The sequence below is a fragment of the Chamaea fasciata genome, unplaced genomic scaffold, assembly GCF_029207755.1.
Source record: "Chamaea fasciata isolate MVZ Bird 193981 ecotype frontalis unplaced genomic scaffold, bChaFas1.0.hap1 SCAF_9, whole genome shotgun sequence".
Taxonomy (NCBI): domain Eukaryota; kingdom Metazoa; phylum Chordata; class Aves; order Passeriformes; family Sylviidae; genus Chamaea; species Chamaea fasciata.
In genome coordinates, this window is record NW_027094094.1 from 13,180,240 (window position 1) to 13,200,254 (window position 20,015).

The window sequence follows — 20,015 nt, forward strand, 5'->3', positions numbered from 1 at the left end:
AAGGAGCTGAGTGCCAAAAGTCTGCTTCCCTCCTAGAAAAGCCTCTCCTTCAAGACCTTCTCCCACACCACGCTGAGTTGAAAGAGGCATCAAGTATTCTCCCTGCAGAAGAAGGTAAATGGGGGCTCAGACATTTGTTTTGCCTTGAATTCAGCTGATTGCTCTGCTGAAAAATTTAAAATTAAAGAACAATAAATAATTTATTACTTTATTTACTTTAATTCAATAAATTGCTTCCCCACAAATTAAGATATATTGCTTCAAATTAAATGTTTCATTAAATCTGAGATTAAACTTTTGGGGGCTGGGGAAAGTAAGACTTTTTAATTTGGCTGAAAACATGAAAACTGCCATTTCCCATTGCTTTAATTGCAAACTCTAGAACCAAAGTGACACAAATTTACAAAGCGTGATTGTGCTGGTTTGGTCTCTGCTCCCACTCCTCTGGGAGATCAGTGGGTTTCTCTTTCTGAGTCTCTCACATGGCTCCAGACTTTCATCTGCAAATCCAAATGGAGCATGTCTCTAATCCCAACCAAACCTCACACAAATGTCCTCTAATTGAAGAACTTTTTGTCTTCCAGATTTTGCAGGGTCTCGCTTCTCCATAACCTCGCTTTATGGGTGAAATTGTGATAGTGGCTGACTCCAGCCACACTCTATGCTCTTTATTTCAAATATATATAAGTTAAATATATATTTATAAGTTAAATAAATAAATAAATACACACACACACACATATATATACATATATACTTAATTTTCTTTTGGTTTATGTCCTGTGCGGGGACTCTCGAAAGATTGGGATGGGATTTCAGCCATATGCTATTTCCCAGTCTCCAAATACGTTCATCTCTAATGAACATGAGATAAAACCTCATGTCTCTGTTTTCTGGTGATTTTATACACACAGAGGTCTTCTACAGATTTTCACTAGTATGATGGCCTAGCCACAGAGATGAATGGGACTGGCACACTCACAAATGTGAAAATCTGTGTAGACTGAAATGAAGGAGTTTGCTAGTTTCCTGGGCAGTGGTCCCCATGGTAGTATACCTAGCATGATTGAATATGCTACAGAATGGGATCTCTGGGGCCTGTCTGGCTGCTGGATGTTAGAAACAGCTTTTGTAATTTATTAGGGACTGCTGGAGGGACTTCCAGCCAGTCCAGCATATGCCTCCATGGGTACTCATGCACCTGTGCACCAATACAGCCACTGCAGAGCACCTCAGTGCTGCTCAATTTAGGAACAACCTGCACAAACACAATTGCAGGCGCAAATAATTGCTAAAGGGCTTCTATTCTTTCCCCTGTGACTGTGCAAGCAGATGAACTGTAGGTGCTGTGAAACAGTGTTGGAGGAATTCTCCCTTGCTTGTCTAACCCTTGGTTGGAAGGCTTCAAATGACAGAAGTGGTCAAAGTAGCTGCTTTTGACTCTTGGGTGCCCTCTTCACCCATGGCTACACGGCTCTGGGTCCTTCATTGTAATGGTATCTGCTGCAGGCTTGCAAAACTGCAACTGTGGTTGTCTTTCACAGGAAGGTTAGAGCAGCAAAAGGAGTGTCTGAGATATTGGGTGACAGAGGGAGAAGGCCCCGTGATGCCTACTCTGGGCTGCTCTGAAGAGGATTGGTAGGAACCGGGGCAGAGGCAAGGCTGTGTGCATCATTTCCTAGAGGGAAATCTTTCCTATGAGGGCCTTTTTGCTTTCAAGAGAGGTGTCCCTCTTGGGAGTATTTTCAAGGGCTGGGAAAATCTCAAATCTCCTTTTCTGAGTTCTCCTTCAGGCACCAAATGGCAGAAAAATGTCCCATGAGAAATGGGGTGCACATGAATGAGTGGGTTGACTCTGCAGGCAGGATTCCAAACTCCTCCTCTGAGCAGTGAATGATGCTGTAGAAGCAACCTCTAAGAACTGCATGTCTGTCAGCTCCTGGAACCCAGGTCACTCTTGGACTTGTTGGGTCCATGGCAGAGGGCAATTGCTTTTGGATTTGTGAATTGTAATGTGCCTCTGTGATATGGAGAAAGGCACAGTCACAGCAGCAAGTGGGCTTTTGCCAGGAAAACTCTCTTATGTACTTACTATGTAAGTCAAGAGTATTTACAGGAGATCTTGCTGCCTGTAACTTAAAGCTTTAGCGAAACAAATTGGAATTGCCTTCTGGAGGCCATTGTTATAAATTACAGCCCCAACATCTGTCCACATCTGCAATGTCTAGACAACCCGTCTCGGCTAGAAGAGCGAGCGTGGGGGGTGCTGTGATCACAGTGGGGAGGGGAAGCAAAGGGTTTATGCTGGGGCTTGTGCCAAGCACCCTGACTCATGCTGGCCCTCTGCTTTTTGAGCATGATGCTCAAAGCAGAGTCTACCTCAGCTTGGCCAGGAGGGACTTCAGGGGTATTTAAGGCAGGAGGAGAAACATCTGCCTTTGCCCATTGCAGATTGATGCTAGCAACAAATTTGGCCCTTGGAAGCCTTAACTGCTGTTGCCTCATTTATTGCATGTTGAAGGATGTGAGAGAAGGCAGCGCCTTCAGCCAGGCTTGTTCCTGGCTTTCCGTGGCCCCTGTGCAGCACTTTCGATAAAGAGGCCAGGCCCGTCAGCTGAACGATTGTATTTTTTTTACAGTTCCTAGCGCAAACCTTCTCATTTATATGTAAAGTAGCCATTAGTCATAGCTCTGTTCCCTCACACTGCCTGATGTACAATCACATTTTGCAGTGGATGAATCTTTCCACACAGCTGCTCTGCTATGAATAATCCGTTGCTGGGCCCATAAATCAGAAAAAAATCATGCACCTCCTTTGCCTGATCCTTACACAAAGTCATATATTTTACATGAGGACAAACTAAATATTCATGAGACTTTAAAAGGCTGTTCTGACTACAAGGTACTTGTTGGGGTTGTTTTTGTTCTGTCGGGTCAGGTTTGGTGGTTTGGGTTTGTTTTTTGTCCTCATAAGAAGAAATCTTTCTCTTCCCTTTGCCTCCCTTCAGGCAGCCGCAATGAGCTCCCAGCAACGCTCCTCTGGACTCATGTTTGCCAAAGGACTGATGAATTTGTCATTGCTGCTGTGTCAAGGACAGGCTGATGGAAGGTGCTGCAAACACCAAAGGACACATCCCAGGGGAGGTAGCAAGGCCTCAGAGAGTGAAGGAGCTGCTTTAAGGGTAAAGAGGCACTTCCAGATCTGTGCTGGGGGCCCCTGGCTGGCTGAGAGTCAGGGCGCATGTTTCTATAGGTGCCTCAGCCTGGTGCTCCACACCAGGACCTCTGGCAAGACCACGGAGACTGGGAAGGCTGCTGAACAGTCGGTATAGTACCTGAACAAGAATGTTGCCCTGATTTATTTTAATCCACATTTTAAACAAAGCACCTACAGAGTCAATGGAGAGGACTGGGAGCAGGGCTTCAGCATTGTCTGCCTCCCAGTGGCCAAGTGAATCTGGTGGGGTAGCAGCACCATGGTAAGATGGGAAACTGGGAAGTGAGTTCGGGTTTAGTCTGCTCAGGATCCCTGTAAGGACTCCAAACTCTCAGGATCTGCCATGTCCAAGACACTCTGCCTTGGCCATCCAGAGCCAGTGATGATGCTATTAGTGCAAGGAGGGCTCTCAACCCCCAGGAGGGTAAGGGGATCCTGACAAGTGCAAAGATGAGGTTTTCCAACTTCTATTTGCTGAATTAGCAGCTCCCAAAAACTGAGAGGGACCAGCCTCATCCTTCTCTCCCCTGGTCCCTCCTGCCCTTACAGTAGCTTTGCCACTAGTGTGGTCCCAAGAAAAAGCCAGTTTGATTTGCCAGCAAAGTGCTTAGTTTATATTTCCTGAGTATAATTTTTCTGCCACTATAGAACGAATCCAGCTCACTGTGCTAGAAAACAGGTTTTGGAGCCAGGAGAAGGTGAGAGGAGGAAACATGGCTGTCAGAGACAAGAGAGAGGATGCAGCTCCCCTTTCCAGCAGCCCAAGGGATACAATCAGCTCAACCTGTAAATGTTAACCTACGGCCTACACTACTGTGGTTTCTTTGCAGACAAGCCTTTCTCTCTGGTCATTCCCTCCATACGTGCAGCCTTGCACATCTTCTTATACCAGGTAATGAGTACTGTCCTGCTCAGTGAACATAATTCCTACTGTGTGGTCTTGGACTCTCTCCCTTTGCTCTTGCATGACTGAGCGTCCCTTTGTCCTAAAAAAGCCCCTTTGCCCACAGGCTGCAGGGAGCCATTCTGCCCTCAGTTTTCCCAGGCCATTGCACACCAAGTGCCTTTAGCTGAGATGCCAGAGCTCTGTGTGAAACATGCCACCGTCAGGGATAAGTTGGGCTGGGGAGGCTGAGCTGAACCACTGGGATGTTTCTGGGTGCAGGGGTCCCTGTCACCTTCTCACAAGCTCTCATGCTATCAGAGATTGCCTGTGTGCTCACCACTGTGAAACACAGCCCCAGCAGCAGCTGCTGCCACTGCTGCCGCCAAGTTCTTGCAGGACAAAGAGAACAACAAAACATTCTTCCATCAGTGAACTCCCTTCTTTTCACTTCCCTTTCTTTTTTGCTCCAACTTGGAAAGAACGAAGCCAAGGCACTGCCAAAGTAGAGGAAAACAAGGCCAAGCACACACAGATGGTGACTCCACAAATTTAATTTAAAATCATCCTTTATTATTCAAAATATAAAAATTCAGGCAATAATGCCCAAAGGAACTGCACTGATTAAAGTTCCCTAATGTTTCATGGCCAAATCTTGCTGCTTCCACCATGGGTCACTGGGACAAGAAGTGAAACCCCTCTGGAGTGCAGAGAAAGGTAGGGCTGTACCTGCTGTAGATTGCTTAACCACCTACTTACTGACCCAATCAGCTTCACTTGAAGCAATGCACCAGCTGTTCCTTACCCAATTAATGACTGCCACAGCAAATTAACATGGCGTAACACCAGGCGTGGATGTGGTCCGCAGAGTCCAGAATGCACAGAGCAATATGCTATTGCAAAAATAATCACAGTAATATCTTTACTGTTAGGTAGCATCCTTCATCTGGAAGGATGGTGAGGTCCCTGAGCACTATATGGGCTCGTTTCATGCAACGTGCTCTGCAGTGAGGGGGGTGGAGGGCAGGGAGGGGGGGATTGGTTGCTGTTTCAAGGAAAAGTAAAGAAGAGCTGGTCAGGGTGGCTCTACTGTGGCAGAGACAGCACTGACTACACGCACCCAGTTCCTGCAATTCAAACAAATAATTGTTTGCTTGTTAATCTGTTGAAGTGTGCCTTCTTCCTGCCTCATGCACCACAGACCTCTCCAGTGTCTCTTTGCCTTCTCTGTGATGTGGCACCTTGATGGTGTCACAGTTTGTTGTGCTAACCATTCTCTCTTTTGGCCACAGATGATATAGCAAGCTGGTGGGTGCAGAGCTGGCCATTCAGCTTCAGGGAGCATTCCACAGTGGAAAGGGGCCACAAGGTCAGGCTGCAGATGCAGAGATCCACGTGAGGTTCCCACAACAAGGCGTTACTCCATGCTCAGTGCTGCTGGGCCAAGTGCTGCTTCTCTGAATCCTTCCTCAGTCTGTGCTGTGGTTGAGGCTCTTGCCCTGTCCCTCTGCAGTGGTTCTGCATTGTGGGGTCCTGATGGCAGTGTGGCAGAATAACCAAGCCATGACCTTCTACCACCAAGTTTAAGTCGAGCACCTAAACACTCGTTAGTTTTGGCTCCACATAGTTCAGGGATGTTAATCCCCTGTAAGTTACAGTCCAGACAGTTCCATCAGCCTGAAGGGCTTTAGGACACTGGTGTCTAATGCTGAAGCATTACACTTTCCAATTTTCCAACAATTAGGCCAGCATCAGATATTATTGACAAATAAACCATGCAGTCAAAGGCCTGAGCCTGCCACTACTACCAGGAGGATCCATTTACATCCCAAGCCAGCTGCAGGATGCCTGGAGGAAGGAGACACAGGAGAGTCCTGCCTCAAGCACCAGCAGTCCCTGGTTGCCTTCAGTGCTGTTACAGGAGCCCTCCCTTTGTAATTATAGGATTCCCTCATTATAATTACTGTTATTTATATAATCGTGGTGAGTGTTTTCAGTGCTGTCAGCAGTCTGGAAAGTGCCCAGCCCCACTAGAGCCAAGCATTTCAGGCATTTCACTGCTAGAGTCTGGGCTTCAAGTATGACGGCCAAGAGCACGGCTGGGTCGGTCCAAGAATGGCAGCCTTTTGTCCTGGTGACATGAAAACTTTATTTGGGAGATTTCTATGCCCTGGGATTGTAGAGGGAGAATGTCAGGTTATCCCTTCCTCCTCCTCTTAGACCACTGCTCTGGGAGCATAGATTACGCCAGCAACACACCCTGCAAAGGCTGACATTCCCTGTCACCTCTGCTGGGTCACTGGCTGCAACAGACACTCCTGGCACTGGATCATGAGGCACCACCTAGTCACATGTCCCTGGGAGGAATCCAGTAATGGGCACATTCTCTGCATCCTCTGTTTTCTCTCTGATCTTCTTGCCTGAAAATCTGGAGGAGATGGAGTATTTAGAGAAAATGAGGGAAGGAACTGGTAATCAGGAGATACTGGTTTTGTACCTGCTTGAAGCTTCACTTTTGTTCCTGTGTCAAACACAGGAATGAAAACAATGGGTTTCAGCTGCATATGGGCAAGCAAGTGCTGCTGTTTGTGGCTGGCTTCTTTGCATTTAAATAGGAAGAAATTCAGAGTATCTTACTTAAAATGCAGAGCCAAATATATAGATGCAGCAAGTAAAAGAACCTGAGTGTTTTACTAGATGACAAACTGGCTAGAAATCAGTGTTGTGTTTGCTATAGAGAAGTAAAAACTTACTAGGGTCTTACAGTTGGTAGTAAAACCACAGGAAGCAATTTCTCTCTGCTGCTCCATACAAGGAGGCTTCAATTTTTGGGCACTGTGAAAAATGTAGAAAAACTGGAAAGAGATGAGACAAATTTAATAAGAGGATTAGAAGCAATGGCTACCACTTGAACTCGTCTTGTAGGTTGTCCAACAGAGAAACAAAGGGGATATGGTAAATATTGTCGCTTCTATGTGCAGGTGGTAGTCAAGGAATGCTGATCAATTTTGTTTTTTCTCTTTGCTGCTTAGTACAGCAAAGAAAACTTGGTCCAATTTTCAGGGAAAATTGATCTAGAAACATTATTAGAAAAAGGGCACCAAAGCACCACGGGAGGCTTTTTATGTACAGGATGGCTTCAAACAAACATCTCTCAAGAATGATGTCACCCTACTGATTCATTCCAGCGCTGCAAATTCTCCTGTTTCACATCCCCCGTGGACCTTCGGTCTGGTGACTTTTCACCGGACATTTTTGGCACTCAGCGCACGGGGCTCTGTGTAGGTTTAGCAGCAACACTCGACTCGAACACCGACAGTGCGCGGGCACGGAGCGCAGCCGGAGCAAAGCGTGGGGGCAGCCGAGCCCTCCTGGGGGGCATTTGAGGGCGCAGGGCTGTGGCTCAGGAGCCAGCCGTACTTTCCACCTCAGGGAAGGTCTGGAGCTGCAAACTGCCCCCACGACACCTGCAGGACGCGCCTCCTCACCTCCCTCCTCCGCCCGCCCACAGCGGCCGCGTCCATCCCACCCCGGGCCGCACCTCGCACCGTCACGGCCGCAATGTTACTACAACCCCCGTCGGCCCCCTGCGCTGCGCACAACGCATGTGCCAGCCGGCTCCCAGCGTGCCCCCAATCCCGAAACCTGCCGGGATTTGTAGTTTTATCCGGCAGGTCGGACCTTTGCCAGGGACGTGGTGGGGGACTCCATTTCCCGTGGGCCGGCGGAGCGGCGCATGCGCCGTGCGGGCAGCGGGGCGAGGTGGGGGGGGCGCGGGGCAGCGCAGGTTCCCGTCTGCGCTGGCTGCGGCCTTCACTGAGCCGGGGGGGGCGGCCCCGGCCCGGCCCCGCAGGACGATGGACCCGGCCGAGGCCGTCCTGCAGGAGAAGGCGCTCAAGTTCATGGTGAGGGGCCGCGGGGGTTGGCGGAGGCGGCGAGGGAGGGTGGGCACCTCTGTGTATGGTGGGGCTGCGGGAGGAGGGCGCCGGGGCGAGGTGGAGCGGGGGGCAGTGGGGAAGGGAGCGGGCCTTGGGGCCGGGCTGGAGGGCGCTGGGCTGGCGGGCGGGGGACGGTGCGAGCGGGGCCCAGGGAGGGGGACCTGCCTGCGGGGAGGGCAGTGTGCAGGGTCCCCAGGTGCGGGCAAAGGGAGCATTGGGAGGAGGGGAAGGGGGCTGCAGGTGCCACCTGAGAGCGGGAGAAGTTAAACTGGAGCGAGGCAGGACCTGGCAGAGGGGCCCGCAGGCACCAGCAGGTTTTGCGCATGTAATTCTTGGATTTTTTTTCTTTATTTGTGCACCTTAGACTGTCCTTCTGCAGTGCTCACTACCCCTCTGTAATTTTGTTTTTCCTCCCATTCTACTGCGAGATCTCTAAATACTGACACTCGAGTGTTTCACCTGCTGCTGCAGCAGAATATCGGTGACAGTGACTGCGGGGAGCACGTACATTGTTTAGGTTTTGAGTTGGCCTTTGGTATGGAAAACAGTACCTGCATCCAAGATGCTCTTCAAAAATGGCTTATTTCCATAAATTTGAGGCACTGTGGGCTTAAACTGTAGCTTCATTCTCTTTTTCTTCCTTTGTTGATATTTCTAAGCGGTTTGGCCAGAAATGTAAAATTTAGAAATGAAAACAAAGTGTTGCCAACTAAACTGAATGTAAGTTTCAGGTGCCCCAAACTGTTCTTTCCCTTAGGATGTAATTTAAATGACTGGCAACGCTTGCTTCAAGTTTGTTTTGCATTAGTGCTTCTAGTAGCACAGAACTAAACTTGAGCTCATCAGGAAGAAGGAATTCTATTAAATCTTCAGAACATATGCTCAAAATGAAATTGAGGAAACTCTAGTTGTCAATTTTAATTTCTAATTGAGCTTTGAAACACTTGTTTGGCTTTTGGTTTTTAATCTGGAAGAACTTGTTTCTCTCTTGAGACTTTTTGACCTGTTTGCTAGTAGTCTCCAGGTTTTCCAGATTTATAGAGTCTCAGCTAGGTGAAGTGGAAAAATGCTGTGGACACCTAAATAGGCAAGGCAGCAATTAGTAATAATGAATGGCCCTCTGGTGTGGGATTGGCCAAAGGAGTGTCCCAGATCCTGCTGCACGTGTGTTTGGCCAAGCTTGGTAATTACAACCTGCCCCTAGATAGTGAGTTTCACATCCCAGAAAGTTTTTGCTGGAACATTCCTTTCTGCTGCCAGACAGTATTGTGAACGTGCTGCGCTGACTTCTCATACATTACTTTTTTCACCCCCTGTGCTAAGGTTCCCATTCAGGGGCTTAGTCCAGGTGGTTTGAGATCATGTATAAGATTGGGCCTGTGGGCTGAGGGAGTCCCTGTCCATCCTGCAGCTGGCAGTGTCCCACTCAAACAATAGAGCTCCCTGGCACTGGGGAGAGGCATGACCATGAGAGGAAGCTGCTCTTCTGGGATATGCGTCTGTTAAGAGCACCAGATAAAGGGAAGATTTATCAAGACCAGGCTGCTCTGAGAGCTAAAAGCTAACCCACGCTCTTTCATATTTTGTTGAAGTGCCTCTTGTATGTAAAATGCTTGTCAAACATGCAGTGAAAGATGTGGCATCCCTCTGTCCACTCTGAACTTTTTAGAGTATTTTTGCTTACAGGTTGGGAGTAGAGTAAGCGAAGGTTTTGTTGAGCACATCTCAGGCGTTTGCTTTAGTGTGCATCAGTCCAGAAGGCAGGCTCTTACTTTAACTCTGCTGATGGACTAAAGTGTTTGTCAGACTTGTGGGGTCTTCTGGTGTTCCTGGAAGGGTGGCACAGGTAGATACATCTGGATACATGAGGAATCAGTTGCCAGTATCATCCTGGCTCTCCTAGGAAATGTCTTTTCTCTGCCTTGTAGCGCTCAGACCGTGCTCAGGCACTGCAGTAATGGCACTGGTACTGTTGTCCACACAGAGGTAGCAGATCAGCTCGTGCATCCTCTCAGCTAATGCTGAATCATTCACAGTAGATTACCTTGTCCATCTGAGTGTGGGATATGCTTCGTTTGCATCTTCCTTGTTGGGGCTCACAGTTTGGCTCGAGGTGGGTTTTGCTATTAATTATTGATTTTCCCTGAGAGCTTCCCAAGGAGCAAATATTCAAATACATTTTGGAGTTATGAGGCCTATTATCAAAGGCAGGAGAGACAGTTTTGGTTTTGATATGTGGTTGGGGTAAGACTCATTTCAGGTTGAAAAGCAGCTCTCTAGGTGCTAGTTTGTTTATGCTTCTCTAGAAAATAGTACCTTTTTCCACTTAAAAATGTCAGTAGTTAATTTTTGACATTGACTTTGAGCACCTCTCTTGAATCACAGGGTATCAGGGAAGATGGATCTGGCGATCTGATTTTCATTTTAATGTCTAACTCTAACAGAAAAATGTAATGGGAAAGCTTCATCCAGTGCTAGTATTATGAATGAAATTATTTTGCTTTAAAGCATCTATATTTGATGCTTTGAAAGACAAACAGTACTCTGTTGTTCTTCTTTATGCTCATGTCTGTGCAACTTTTTGATGGGAGTAGAAGGCAGCTGCCTTCTCACTGCCTGGTGTTGGCTAGATTACTTGCCAGTGGAGCCGTATTGCATTTAGCAGATATCTGCTGCCAGTTTCCTGGTTATCTGTGGTCAGGTACCATATGTATAATCTAATATTTTAAGGTTTAAGTTATTTATTAAATTTCATTTGCTTACTTAATTTACCTCTATGTCTTAATAAGACCTAATTTATTCCTGATATTAAATTGCTGTGTATTAACACTACACAATACTAAGCGAATACTCACAAGGGAAGACTGTTTTTGCTGGTGAATGAGTGTCTTGTATTATGTGTTCTGCACATCATTTTTCAAAAGTTTTATTGGAGGTTTTTGTTCTTTTTTTTTTTTAATGAAAGATGGTTCATAGATTTAAAATACAATCTTTTAAATTAAATAGTCCAGTGTTCTGCAGCTGCAGCAAGGATTTTACCAGAGCGGAACCTGTCTTAGTTCACTTCAGCCTCTTTTCTTTTTTGTACAGTCCTACTGATGAAAGTACACTCTTTCTAAAGTACATTATATGAGAAACTGATGCACAAGCTAAAGAGAGAGGTGACTGTGTCCATTAAAGTAAAAAAATGCACACAAAAGTCCCACCCAAATCGCCTTGCCATAGAGAGCTCTGCTTTTTATGCATTCAGGAATATGGGATTTCCATAGTCATAGTCATTTCCAAAAGAAGAAGAAATCGAGGTGCCCAATAAGTAACTTTCAAGTTTGAGTAAGTGTTTGAAACTGTAGATACAGTATTTAAAGTGTGAGTGTGATAGGCTCAACTGAGACTTTGATTAAATGTCATATAAACTACATAAGCCTGCATAGAATAGTAGATATTTTTTCAAACTAGCTTCAAATGGTTCTGTTAAGTATACGAATGTTCTGATGATTATCTTTTTAATTAAAATGAGAAATCTTTGTTTAAAGTGGCATTCTTTTTTACGGCCTGTTACAGTCTCTGTAACAATCATTTCTTTAGTCTGAACGTTTTTAATTCCAGGAATCCATTTATATAAAACTATGTTTAGACTTAATTAAGGAACAATTCTTACAAAGCTTGTAAATAGCCAGGAAAAAAGGGACAGAAAATAAAACTGACATCCACACTTAACAGAATGATTGTTACAAGGTATGTAATATGCTATAAAAATACAATAAAGCCCTTTTTATAAGAGTTCATATTTTTTGTTCCTCATTTTGAAAGGTATTTAAGAAAAATATCAAAGCCCTATGAAGCGACATCTGTTTTCTTGAATGGACTAGTGACAACTTCAGTTGTGTTTAATTAACAGTGCTTGGAACAGTATCTGACCACTTTGGGGTCCCGTCTAGGTCCATTTGAGAGGCAAAGGCATTATCTGTAAAAGAGTTTCACTTTCTTAGTTTTCATGGATTAATTAATTAGCAATAATTCACTTTATTTCCTAGCTCATTTATAGAAAGAAGTCAGTATGAGTGTTTGTGGGTTTTTTCTGTTTCACCCCCAAAATACCATTTTCCTTTTGGTTTTGAATGACCGGATTCTAGGAGCTGCTGATAGGTCTTCCAGTTTCCCAAGAGAGCCAGAGCCTTCTGGTTGTGTTTTAAGATGCATCTGTGGGTTGTTTTTTGTTTTGTTTTGTTTTTTCCCTTTTTTTTTTTTTTTTTTTTTTTTGTGGTTTGGGTTGTTTTTGGTTGTGGCTTGTTTTATTTTGTAATGAGGGGAAACTCTGGGGTTCATTAATTTTTATATTTGCGTGTTTGTAGGAGTTCCCACATAATTGGCAGGTAATACAGTAAAGAATAGTCAGTGTAATTGAAGGCTGAAGTGTAATAAAGTTGGAATTTTTTTTTTCCTGCTGTGCATATATAAATATGGGAGAGATGGACAAAGGCTTATACTTTAAAAGAGACTCTGCTTGCACTGAACCTATGTCATTCATGGTGTCAACAGGACCAGGATTTTTAAGACCTGTTATTCGTTAGCTATTTTTAAAAAAATCTTTTGTGAACCTTGCAGTCTTCCCAGTAACATATTTGTGTCATGGACATTGTGGCAGAGAACCCTGGGTATCCAAAGCAAGAATGTCATGAAATCAGTGAGAATAATTTTGTAAGCTGGGATAGCAGAGCATTGCCTTTTAAATGTGTGGTTGCAAATCCTGCTTGGATATTAAACATACACTTACCAGCTTTTCCAATGCTACTGAAATAGCTTCCTGGTTTTTTTGGTGTTTGCTGGGACTAGTACATTGTATGGAAAACATTGATTAATTTTCTTCTACCCCAAACTTCATGCTGTAGATTTTTCTGCACTTGATGCAGGCCTTTGGTACTTCTGTAACTTCACCCTCACTTCTCTGGTAATGTTTCATTTCAGCCACTTTGCGCCATTAAATGTATGCAATTAGAAAAGCAAATGGCAAATTTGCTATCGCATCACTGAAGTATTTAGTTTCATAGACTTAAAAAGCCAAATTTGTTGCACCATGCTCTTCCCACTGTAATATGTACTATAAACATCAGAGAGAATAGGCTGACCTTAATATTTGCTTCTCAGACTAAATCGCCGCCTTGCAGCAGTTATTTCCCACTGAATAAAAAGTTTAATTTCACGCCCTGATTAGTGCTAGTATGTGCAGGTGGATATTTATTTTATGCAGCTAAACTAATCTGCCTTGGCAAATTATTTGCCAGTCAGCAGAGCTATAATTCCTCATGAGTATTTGATACTAAATTATCATTCTCATTAGTAAGATGAAGCAGACTGTTCTAACCACAAAGTTTGGTTAGGCAAAGGGCTTCCTAAATAGCCTTTGCAAGATACAAGGTGTGTGGTGACCTCAACATTCTCAGTGTCCTAAAATGGTTTGTGATATGCAGAAAGGTAATGATGATTTTAGAGGAAGAAAATAAAATTATTCCATAGTTGTGTATCATGGTAAGGTAGGAATGTACAGTTTTCAGAGATCACCTCTTTAAGAGGTGCCTAATGAAGAAAAAAATCAAACGGTCATCTTTGGTTGGCCACTGGAAATACTCCAAGCTCTGATGCCTGGGCCATAAATGAGATGAAATATAAGGTTATGTTGTTTTCATCTTTATTTTCAGTGCTAGTGGCTATTGAGATAGCAGAATTTTCCTCAACTGTTTAACTTTTTGAGACAAAAAGTTAAATGGTTGAGGAAACTTCCCGGTCCGGTCTTATTTAAAACTCACTTCACACTCTAAAAACTCAAAAATTTTAAGTGAGGATCAGAAAGTATCTCTGACATACAAATGTTTGTCAAGTGAATGTGTTCATCCATTGTTTTGTTTTCAATGGATTTTACTGTGTTGGTGGTTTGTTTGTATTATAAAACATGTTAATGAATGATACTTATTTTCTGCTACAAGGGGAGTAATTTATACCTGGAAATTAGGAATTTTCACTAAGTATTGTGTGAAGGGATTCCACTGACTTTTTTTCATCTGCATGGGTTGTCATATGTTCTTGTCATATGCATTTTCTCAGTGATTATTGCAATAGTATTTAGGGTCACATTTAAGACCAGCAAAACCAGCAAGCTGAGTAACTTGATTTTTTGTATAAAAAATTTCATGCTAAATTCATCAATGCAGATGGAATAGGCTGTTTTCTCACTTCCTTGTCTGCTTATATTGTGTCATCTTAAACTCCATGCATACTAGTGAGATTTGTGTAATATTTAACTTTCTTCAGTAGCAAGCTGAACAGGTATTTCCACTACTGAGTTTTTTCTTCAGTCTTGATAGTTTTTTCCTTATGATTCAGGAGATGCTCAACAAGGCATATTCTTTATACATTTTAAGTGATTTTGCACAGAAGGGCTGAATCCACTGTGTGTTCAGCTGTGGAAGCTGAAAATTAGTTGTAGCATACCAGTGTCCAGTGGCTACAGCTAAAGAGTAAGTCCTCAAAATACAATTAATAAGCAATCAAATAGAAAGCTGTTTCCATGACAGGATACTGATTAGTGCTGTGAAAAACTTCTTGATACCGCAGAAATGGTTGAAAATAAACATCCTGGGAATTACATTAAATATTTCCTGCTTATTAAACAACAGAGCTTTCTAATGCCAGTTTTCCTGAGGTGCTGGGGAAATGGTGTTGGATAAATGCTACCTCTGGTTGCAGAAAGAGGAAGCTGAAGCTTAGAAATTTGCCGGGGGTCATGGGCTGGAGGAATTCATGTAGGGTGATATGGTACACTGTTAATAGAAGGCAGAATACAAAGAAACCAGTTCTTCTAATAGCTACCCTTGTGCTTCTGACCATGTTTTGGTTAATTTTACAATTGGCTAGCCACCTGTTAAGATAACCCATTTTATCATTAAACAAAATTAATTTTAAAAATGGCTTGAAACTGTTTGATTTTAATGGGATCTGAATATTCTTAGTTTTAATCTGCCTCATGAGGCTTGTCTTTCTTCTGGAAAGTACATTGTTACATCATTAAAATATCATCCCCTACTGAGAGAGAAATCGGTCCCATTCACTAAATGGCAATGCTGAAACAATGACAAGTATTTCTAAAAACTGCATTAAAATTCATTTTTTTTCTCTTTGATGTGCAAGTTCTGTGGTCCCATTAACCAATGGGTGCTCAGCCTATTTGCCACTGTGTGTGCACAGCCAGATTTGTTAGCTGGGATGGCAGAAGGGTTCAGAAGCAGACATGATGACTTGTAGTTTTAAATTATTTCACTTTTCCACAGTGATTTTGCTTGGAAGCAAATGATTGATCATAATTTTGCACTCTCTAGCTACTTCTAGTTCTCCTCTGTACTAAAAATTGAGAAACATCTGATTTCGCTTTCCTTCCCCCACAAGACAAAACAGGGTCTTGTGCAGTCATTTTGATGAGAGTAACAGAAAGGAGAGAATGAGGAAGAATGGGAAAGCTCAGCAAGGGATCTTTCTGGTCTTCTTGGGGAAAGGACTGAAGTGCTTACAGTCTGTGGGCTGGAGCCATGCAGCCTCTTGGCAGAATCCACTGGAGTAACCAGTTTGGACTAGAAGCAGCAGAAAGGCCTAATGCTGCTTTAGTTTGCTTCATGCCACGGTGAGAAGGGAAAGGTTGCAGGAGCATACTACAAAGGAATGAAGTTCTTAACTGCAGTTGTATGTTAGCAGAAAAATAATAAGTGTGTTCTTTTAACTCTAGTCTAGATGGACCTATCTTCTTCAGAAGCACCTGGAGCAAACCAGACCTGAAGAAGATGGTAGACAGGGAATTTGGTAGATGGTAGACAGCCACTGCAGAACTGTGATGTGAATTTTGTCAGCTGGTGTTGTGCCCTACATGGGATTTTTCTGTGTTTGGGAATACTCTCTCATGATATTTCCATCTTAGGACATAGTTATTCTTACAGAATTGAGGGGGTTCTTTTCCCCCAAATACAGTGGGATGGATGAAACACTGTAGAGAAAGGTGATGGCAGTCTGTGCTTGGATTCTACTCAGGGCTGGACTGTATGCTGACTTACGAAAGAGTCTGAATGTTTCCAGGCTTGCCCATACAGCAACCAGAACAGTCTCTAGTTGTTTCAGAGAAAAATGGTCTATCATGAAAGTCTGTCATACAATGTAGTCAGTCTCCCTCTCTACACACATCATTTGTAATTTATTGTGAGAGCAATAGAGAATGGAGCAGTGTCTATGTGGGAGTTGCTTTTAGTTTATGGATAGTTGGCCTTGAATTCTGTCTATTAGGAAGATGTTGGCGATTCTCCCGGGGGGTTGTTCATTGGGTCTGCTCAATGCCCTTCCTTCTTATATGCCAAAACTGCCAGCATGATTGAAAAATGCAGCCAGCTGTCGTTCATCTCCTGCAAATTAGAACAATGAGAAGGGGCTGTAGTCTCAAGAAACGATGGATTGATCGTGTTTCGGAAGATGGGTCTTAAAAGTATCTCAACAGAAGGAAATCCAGATAATGTTAACAGCCTTTTCAAATGTGACAGAAGGTGTTTTCTGTTGCTAAAGTATTCAAAAGGACAAAAATCTACGTTCCCTTTTCTTTTTGTAACTTTTTCCTTTTTATTTTTCCTTTTCTTGTCTAGGATGACTCCAGTGAAGTGTATTGCTCTAGTGCTTTGTTACAGCTGTTGTTATAAGTAAGCATTAATACCCTGCAAGTTTTATACTAACAAGACAATATTCCTATAGTCTCACTGACCTTAAAATAAGAATTTATGTAGAGATGATAAAGGGCCCTTCAGTGAGAGGACACATGTCGGTGTTGGATTGGAATAGGTCTTGTGGAGGCTGGGTTCAAGTCTGATATGGCAACCCAAGTACTCTCTGAAGCTTTTGCAAACTACTGAAAGCAGTTGCTAAGTGGAATTCTCTTTGCTATGCCACTGCAGAGCTATTCCAAATTTGACTACTTTGAAAGTCAGAATCCTAGTTCTCATTTTCCTGCTTAACTGCATTCATGGCTAATTCATTCTCATTTGTTCATACGCCAGTGTCCTTGAGCCTAAACAGCTCTCCTTGTTCTCCTGTGTTCATCTGCAGGTACCTGTGGAGAGCGAGCATATTCTGCTCTGAACTGGATCTGGTCAAGCTAAATCAACGTTCTTTAATTTATTTTTCCTTCTGTTGTAAGACATTTCCTGGAACTTTTGATCATCTTAGTAGACCTTTTTAAACAGCTGCAAAATTTGATTAGTCTCCCTGAAACACGAATGACCAGAGCTATGCAGAACATTCCAGGAAATATTTTATGGATTCCTTGCACTAAAGCAGTGATTCTGATTCCTGTCTTCTGGGAATTTTTTACTTTATACAATATCCTGTAGTAGTATTTGCCATTTCTGTGACCACATCTCATGGGTGAGCCATCATTATCTAATGAATAAACATATCCCAGGGCCTCTTTCCCTCTTCTCAGTTCCTAATTTATAATAGAAATAATGTAACTTTTTGATTTATATGCATCATATGCCAGTTCTGTTACCAAATCTTCAAGATGCTTTGTCCTATATATTTATGATGCCTCTTTAATTTCATTAGCACATTGGTAATTCTGGAGTATTTTAGCCATTAGTGAGAATATTTAACATTAATTTCAAGAATAGTAATAGATTTCAACAAGGATCATTCTCTGTACACCTTAATGGTTCCTTTTTCAAGATTGCCTGATGCTCTACAGTTTTTAGTTTCTTAACCTCCTTATAACTCTGGTATTAATCCTAATCCTCTTCATTTTAACTAGTAACTTCCTACATGTCATCTCTCAAATGCTTAACTACTTCTAATTTGTCTGGACTTCAGTGATCTTCTTATAGAAGAAGATTGGGTTGGTCTAGCACTAATTCTCATTTGTTCTAAATTGGGAGTAGATTTACTTAGCTTCCCTTGGTGGCTGCTTCATTTTGGCAATAGTTACCAGTACTCAGTCTCAGCAGATTTCCTTTCTTGGGAGACAGGACATACTGCTTATCTGTGTTGTGGCTTTGGTTTTTACTTTTTTGGCCAGTCATTTCTGCAACATTTTAGATTCATTCTGGTTAGAATTACTGATGGTTGTCTTGAGCAAGGATGCTACCAGGGGCTGCCCATTAGATGTCTTCAGCTGCTGCTGTTGCCCCTGCTTCATTCTGAAGTCCTTCAAGACACCAGGTGATGCCTTGGTGTTTCTTGGTTGAAGGAGGAATTTGCTCTAGTTAAGCCAAAGGAATATTTGGATCCTATGCCAGGAACTGAGAACTGTCATGGAGCTGAACTTGGTACAGGGTGTTTACATAAGAGAAAGAAATTCAATATATTTTGGTAAGTTTTTGAGGCAGTTAGTTACAGATTCCAGGTTACTTCTGATGGGTGAAAAGGTCCTGCATTGTAATTGTAGCAGAGTGCTTTGTCAGGGAAATATATTTGGACAGAATGGCTGTTCCTGCAAAAAGGAAGTTTTGGTTACTTTACTGAACAGGGAAATGTTTGGCTAGTGCTGAATCCTGCTCAGTAGCTAAGCAGAAAATGTGGTGAAGTGCTGGAGTGTTCTCTTCAAAGTGTTTCCTTCTCTTTAGAAAAAAATAGTATTCCTTTTACAAATTTGTCTGCTTTATGTGTGAACTGCAGATTTCCTTCCAGGATAGTTGGCACAGACCTTTAACCCATCTCTCCTGCATGCTTTCTTGTCTGTTACCTCACATTCAGCAGGAGATTGGAAAGTTAATACTATAGGTTCTTATGCTGATTATGGAGATTTTAGTTTTCCAAACTTAATTTGGTTTACCTTGGCTGTATTTTTTTTTTTTTTTTAAGTACAGGACTTTCTATTTATGGTGCTCTGAATGTCAGTGAAAAATTAGAATCCAGGTGAGCTCTCTTGACTTTTCTATAGCCTTACAAAAAAGAGACGCAATACTTGGAAGGCAGCAGCTTCATTTTGTTGATCTCTGGACAAGCTTCCAGCTGCTGTTTTATACATAAGTGCTTGCACTATGAATGTCACTGTTCTTGTTGGACACTTCCCTGGCACAAATGCAGAAAGTAGCATGAGAAATGGTCTTCACCACAGATCTTGCAATCTTGAAGGAGGCTGGATATAGCACTTGAATTTCATAATTAAGATGTCAAATGGTTGTGAAATCAAGCATAGGCACAAAGAGAATCTCCACAGTGCTAGAGTAAGCATGTTTGTGGATCTTGCTGTTACTTTGTTCGGAGATTAATGGAGTGCTGTCATGGGTCTCAATTTGGTTTTCAGTACTGTAGCTTAGTATTCTTGTGAGCCCTAAAGAAGGTATCCAGGTGTTTCATGTTACAGAAGTAGTTTACCTGGTTGCTGCTGCTCTTGAAGGATATAAAAAAACCTTGCATCTATTTATCTGTCAAGGAGTATAAATAGACATTCTCCAGTGGGAGTCTGTTTTGAGCAGATCTCAGTTGACAAACTCAGGCAGATTCATTAAAGAACTGGAGTAGCCATGTTCACCACGTGCGGTGAGCTCATTAAGTTCACAGGCAGTCAGAGCCTACTGTTTGAGAGTGCTGTGTCCTTCTGAAGGAGTTTGTATCCAACTGTGAGACCTGACAGTCAGCTGACTTAGTGTTTGTTCATTCTTTCTACAAAATCTCACAAAGTACACACTTAAATATTGGCAACTTAAGCATTTAGGATCAGATAGCTCATGGGTTTTTCTCCTAATAACAATGAAAGGTTTTGAAATGGTGTGTTTGGTTTTGTAGAATTGGAGTCCACTGATCTAACTGTGCCTCATTTTGAGTATTGCTTTGGGCAGTGGAGTCAGGGATCTGTTTGGGCCATGAAGTTGTATATTCTGTAATAGGAATTCAGTTTATTGCTGTAATGGATGCAAACTCATTACAAGTTCTAGGCCACAGGGGATACTTTCCTTTGCTG

The 20,015-nt window shown here is 42.9% G+C and overlaps 1 protein-coding gene and 1 long non-coding RNA gene across 7 annotated transcripts in view; one reads left to right on the top strand and one right to left on the bottom strand.

The window, feature by feature from the left end:
- Positions 1-5,474: 5,474 nt before the first annotated feature.
- Positions 5,475-7,863, bottom strand: LOC136293899 (uncharacterized). 2 transcript variants are annotated; one of them, XR_010722272.1, is made up of 3 exons: positions 7,782-7,863; positions 6,854-6,955; positions 5,475-6,528 (listed from the first exon to the last, which is right to left on the bottom strand). It is a non-coding gene; the product is annotated as an uncharacterized lncRNA (long non-coding RNA). The 2 variants fall into 2 exon arrangements; XR_010722271.1 differs by lacking the exon at positions 7,782-7,863 and adding an exon at positions 7,642-7,765.
- BTRC (beta-transducin repeat containing E3 ubiquitin protein ligase) overlaps positions 7,689-20,015 on the top strand; it is a 115,319-nt gene continuing 102,992 nt past the window's right edge. For 3 of the 5 annotated variants that reach the window (XM_066191041.1, XM_066191040.1, XM_066191042.1), the window contains exon 1: positions 7,691-8,005. In XM_066191041.1, coding sequence (XP_066047138.1) covers positions 7,706-8,005 — 300 coding nt within the window. In that variant the 5' untranslated portion in view covers positions 7,691-7,705. Of the gene's footprint in view, positions 8,006-8,306; positions 8,364-20,015 lie in introns of those variants that run through there. The other 2 variants (XM_066191039.1, XM_066191043.1) reach the window with 2 other exon arrangements.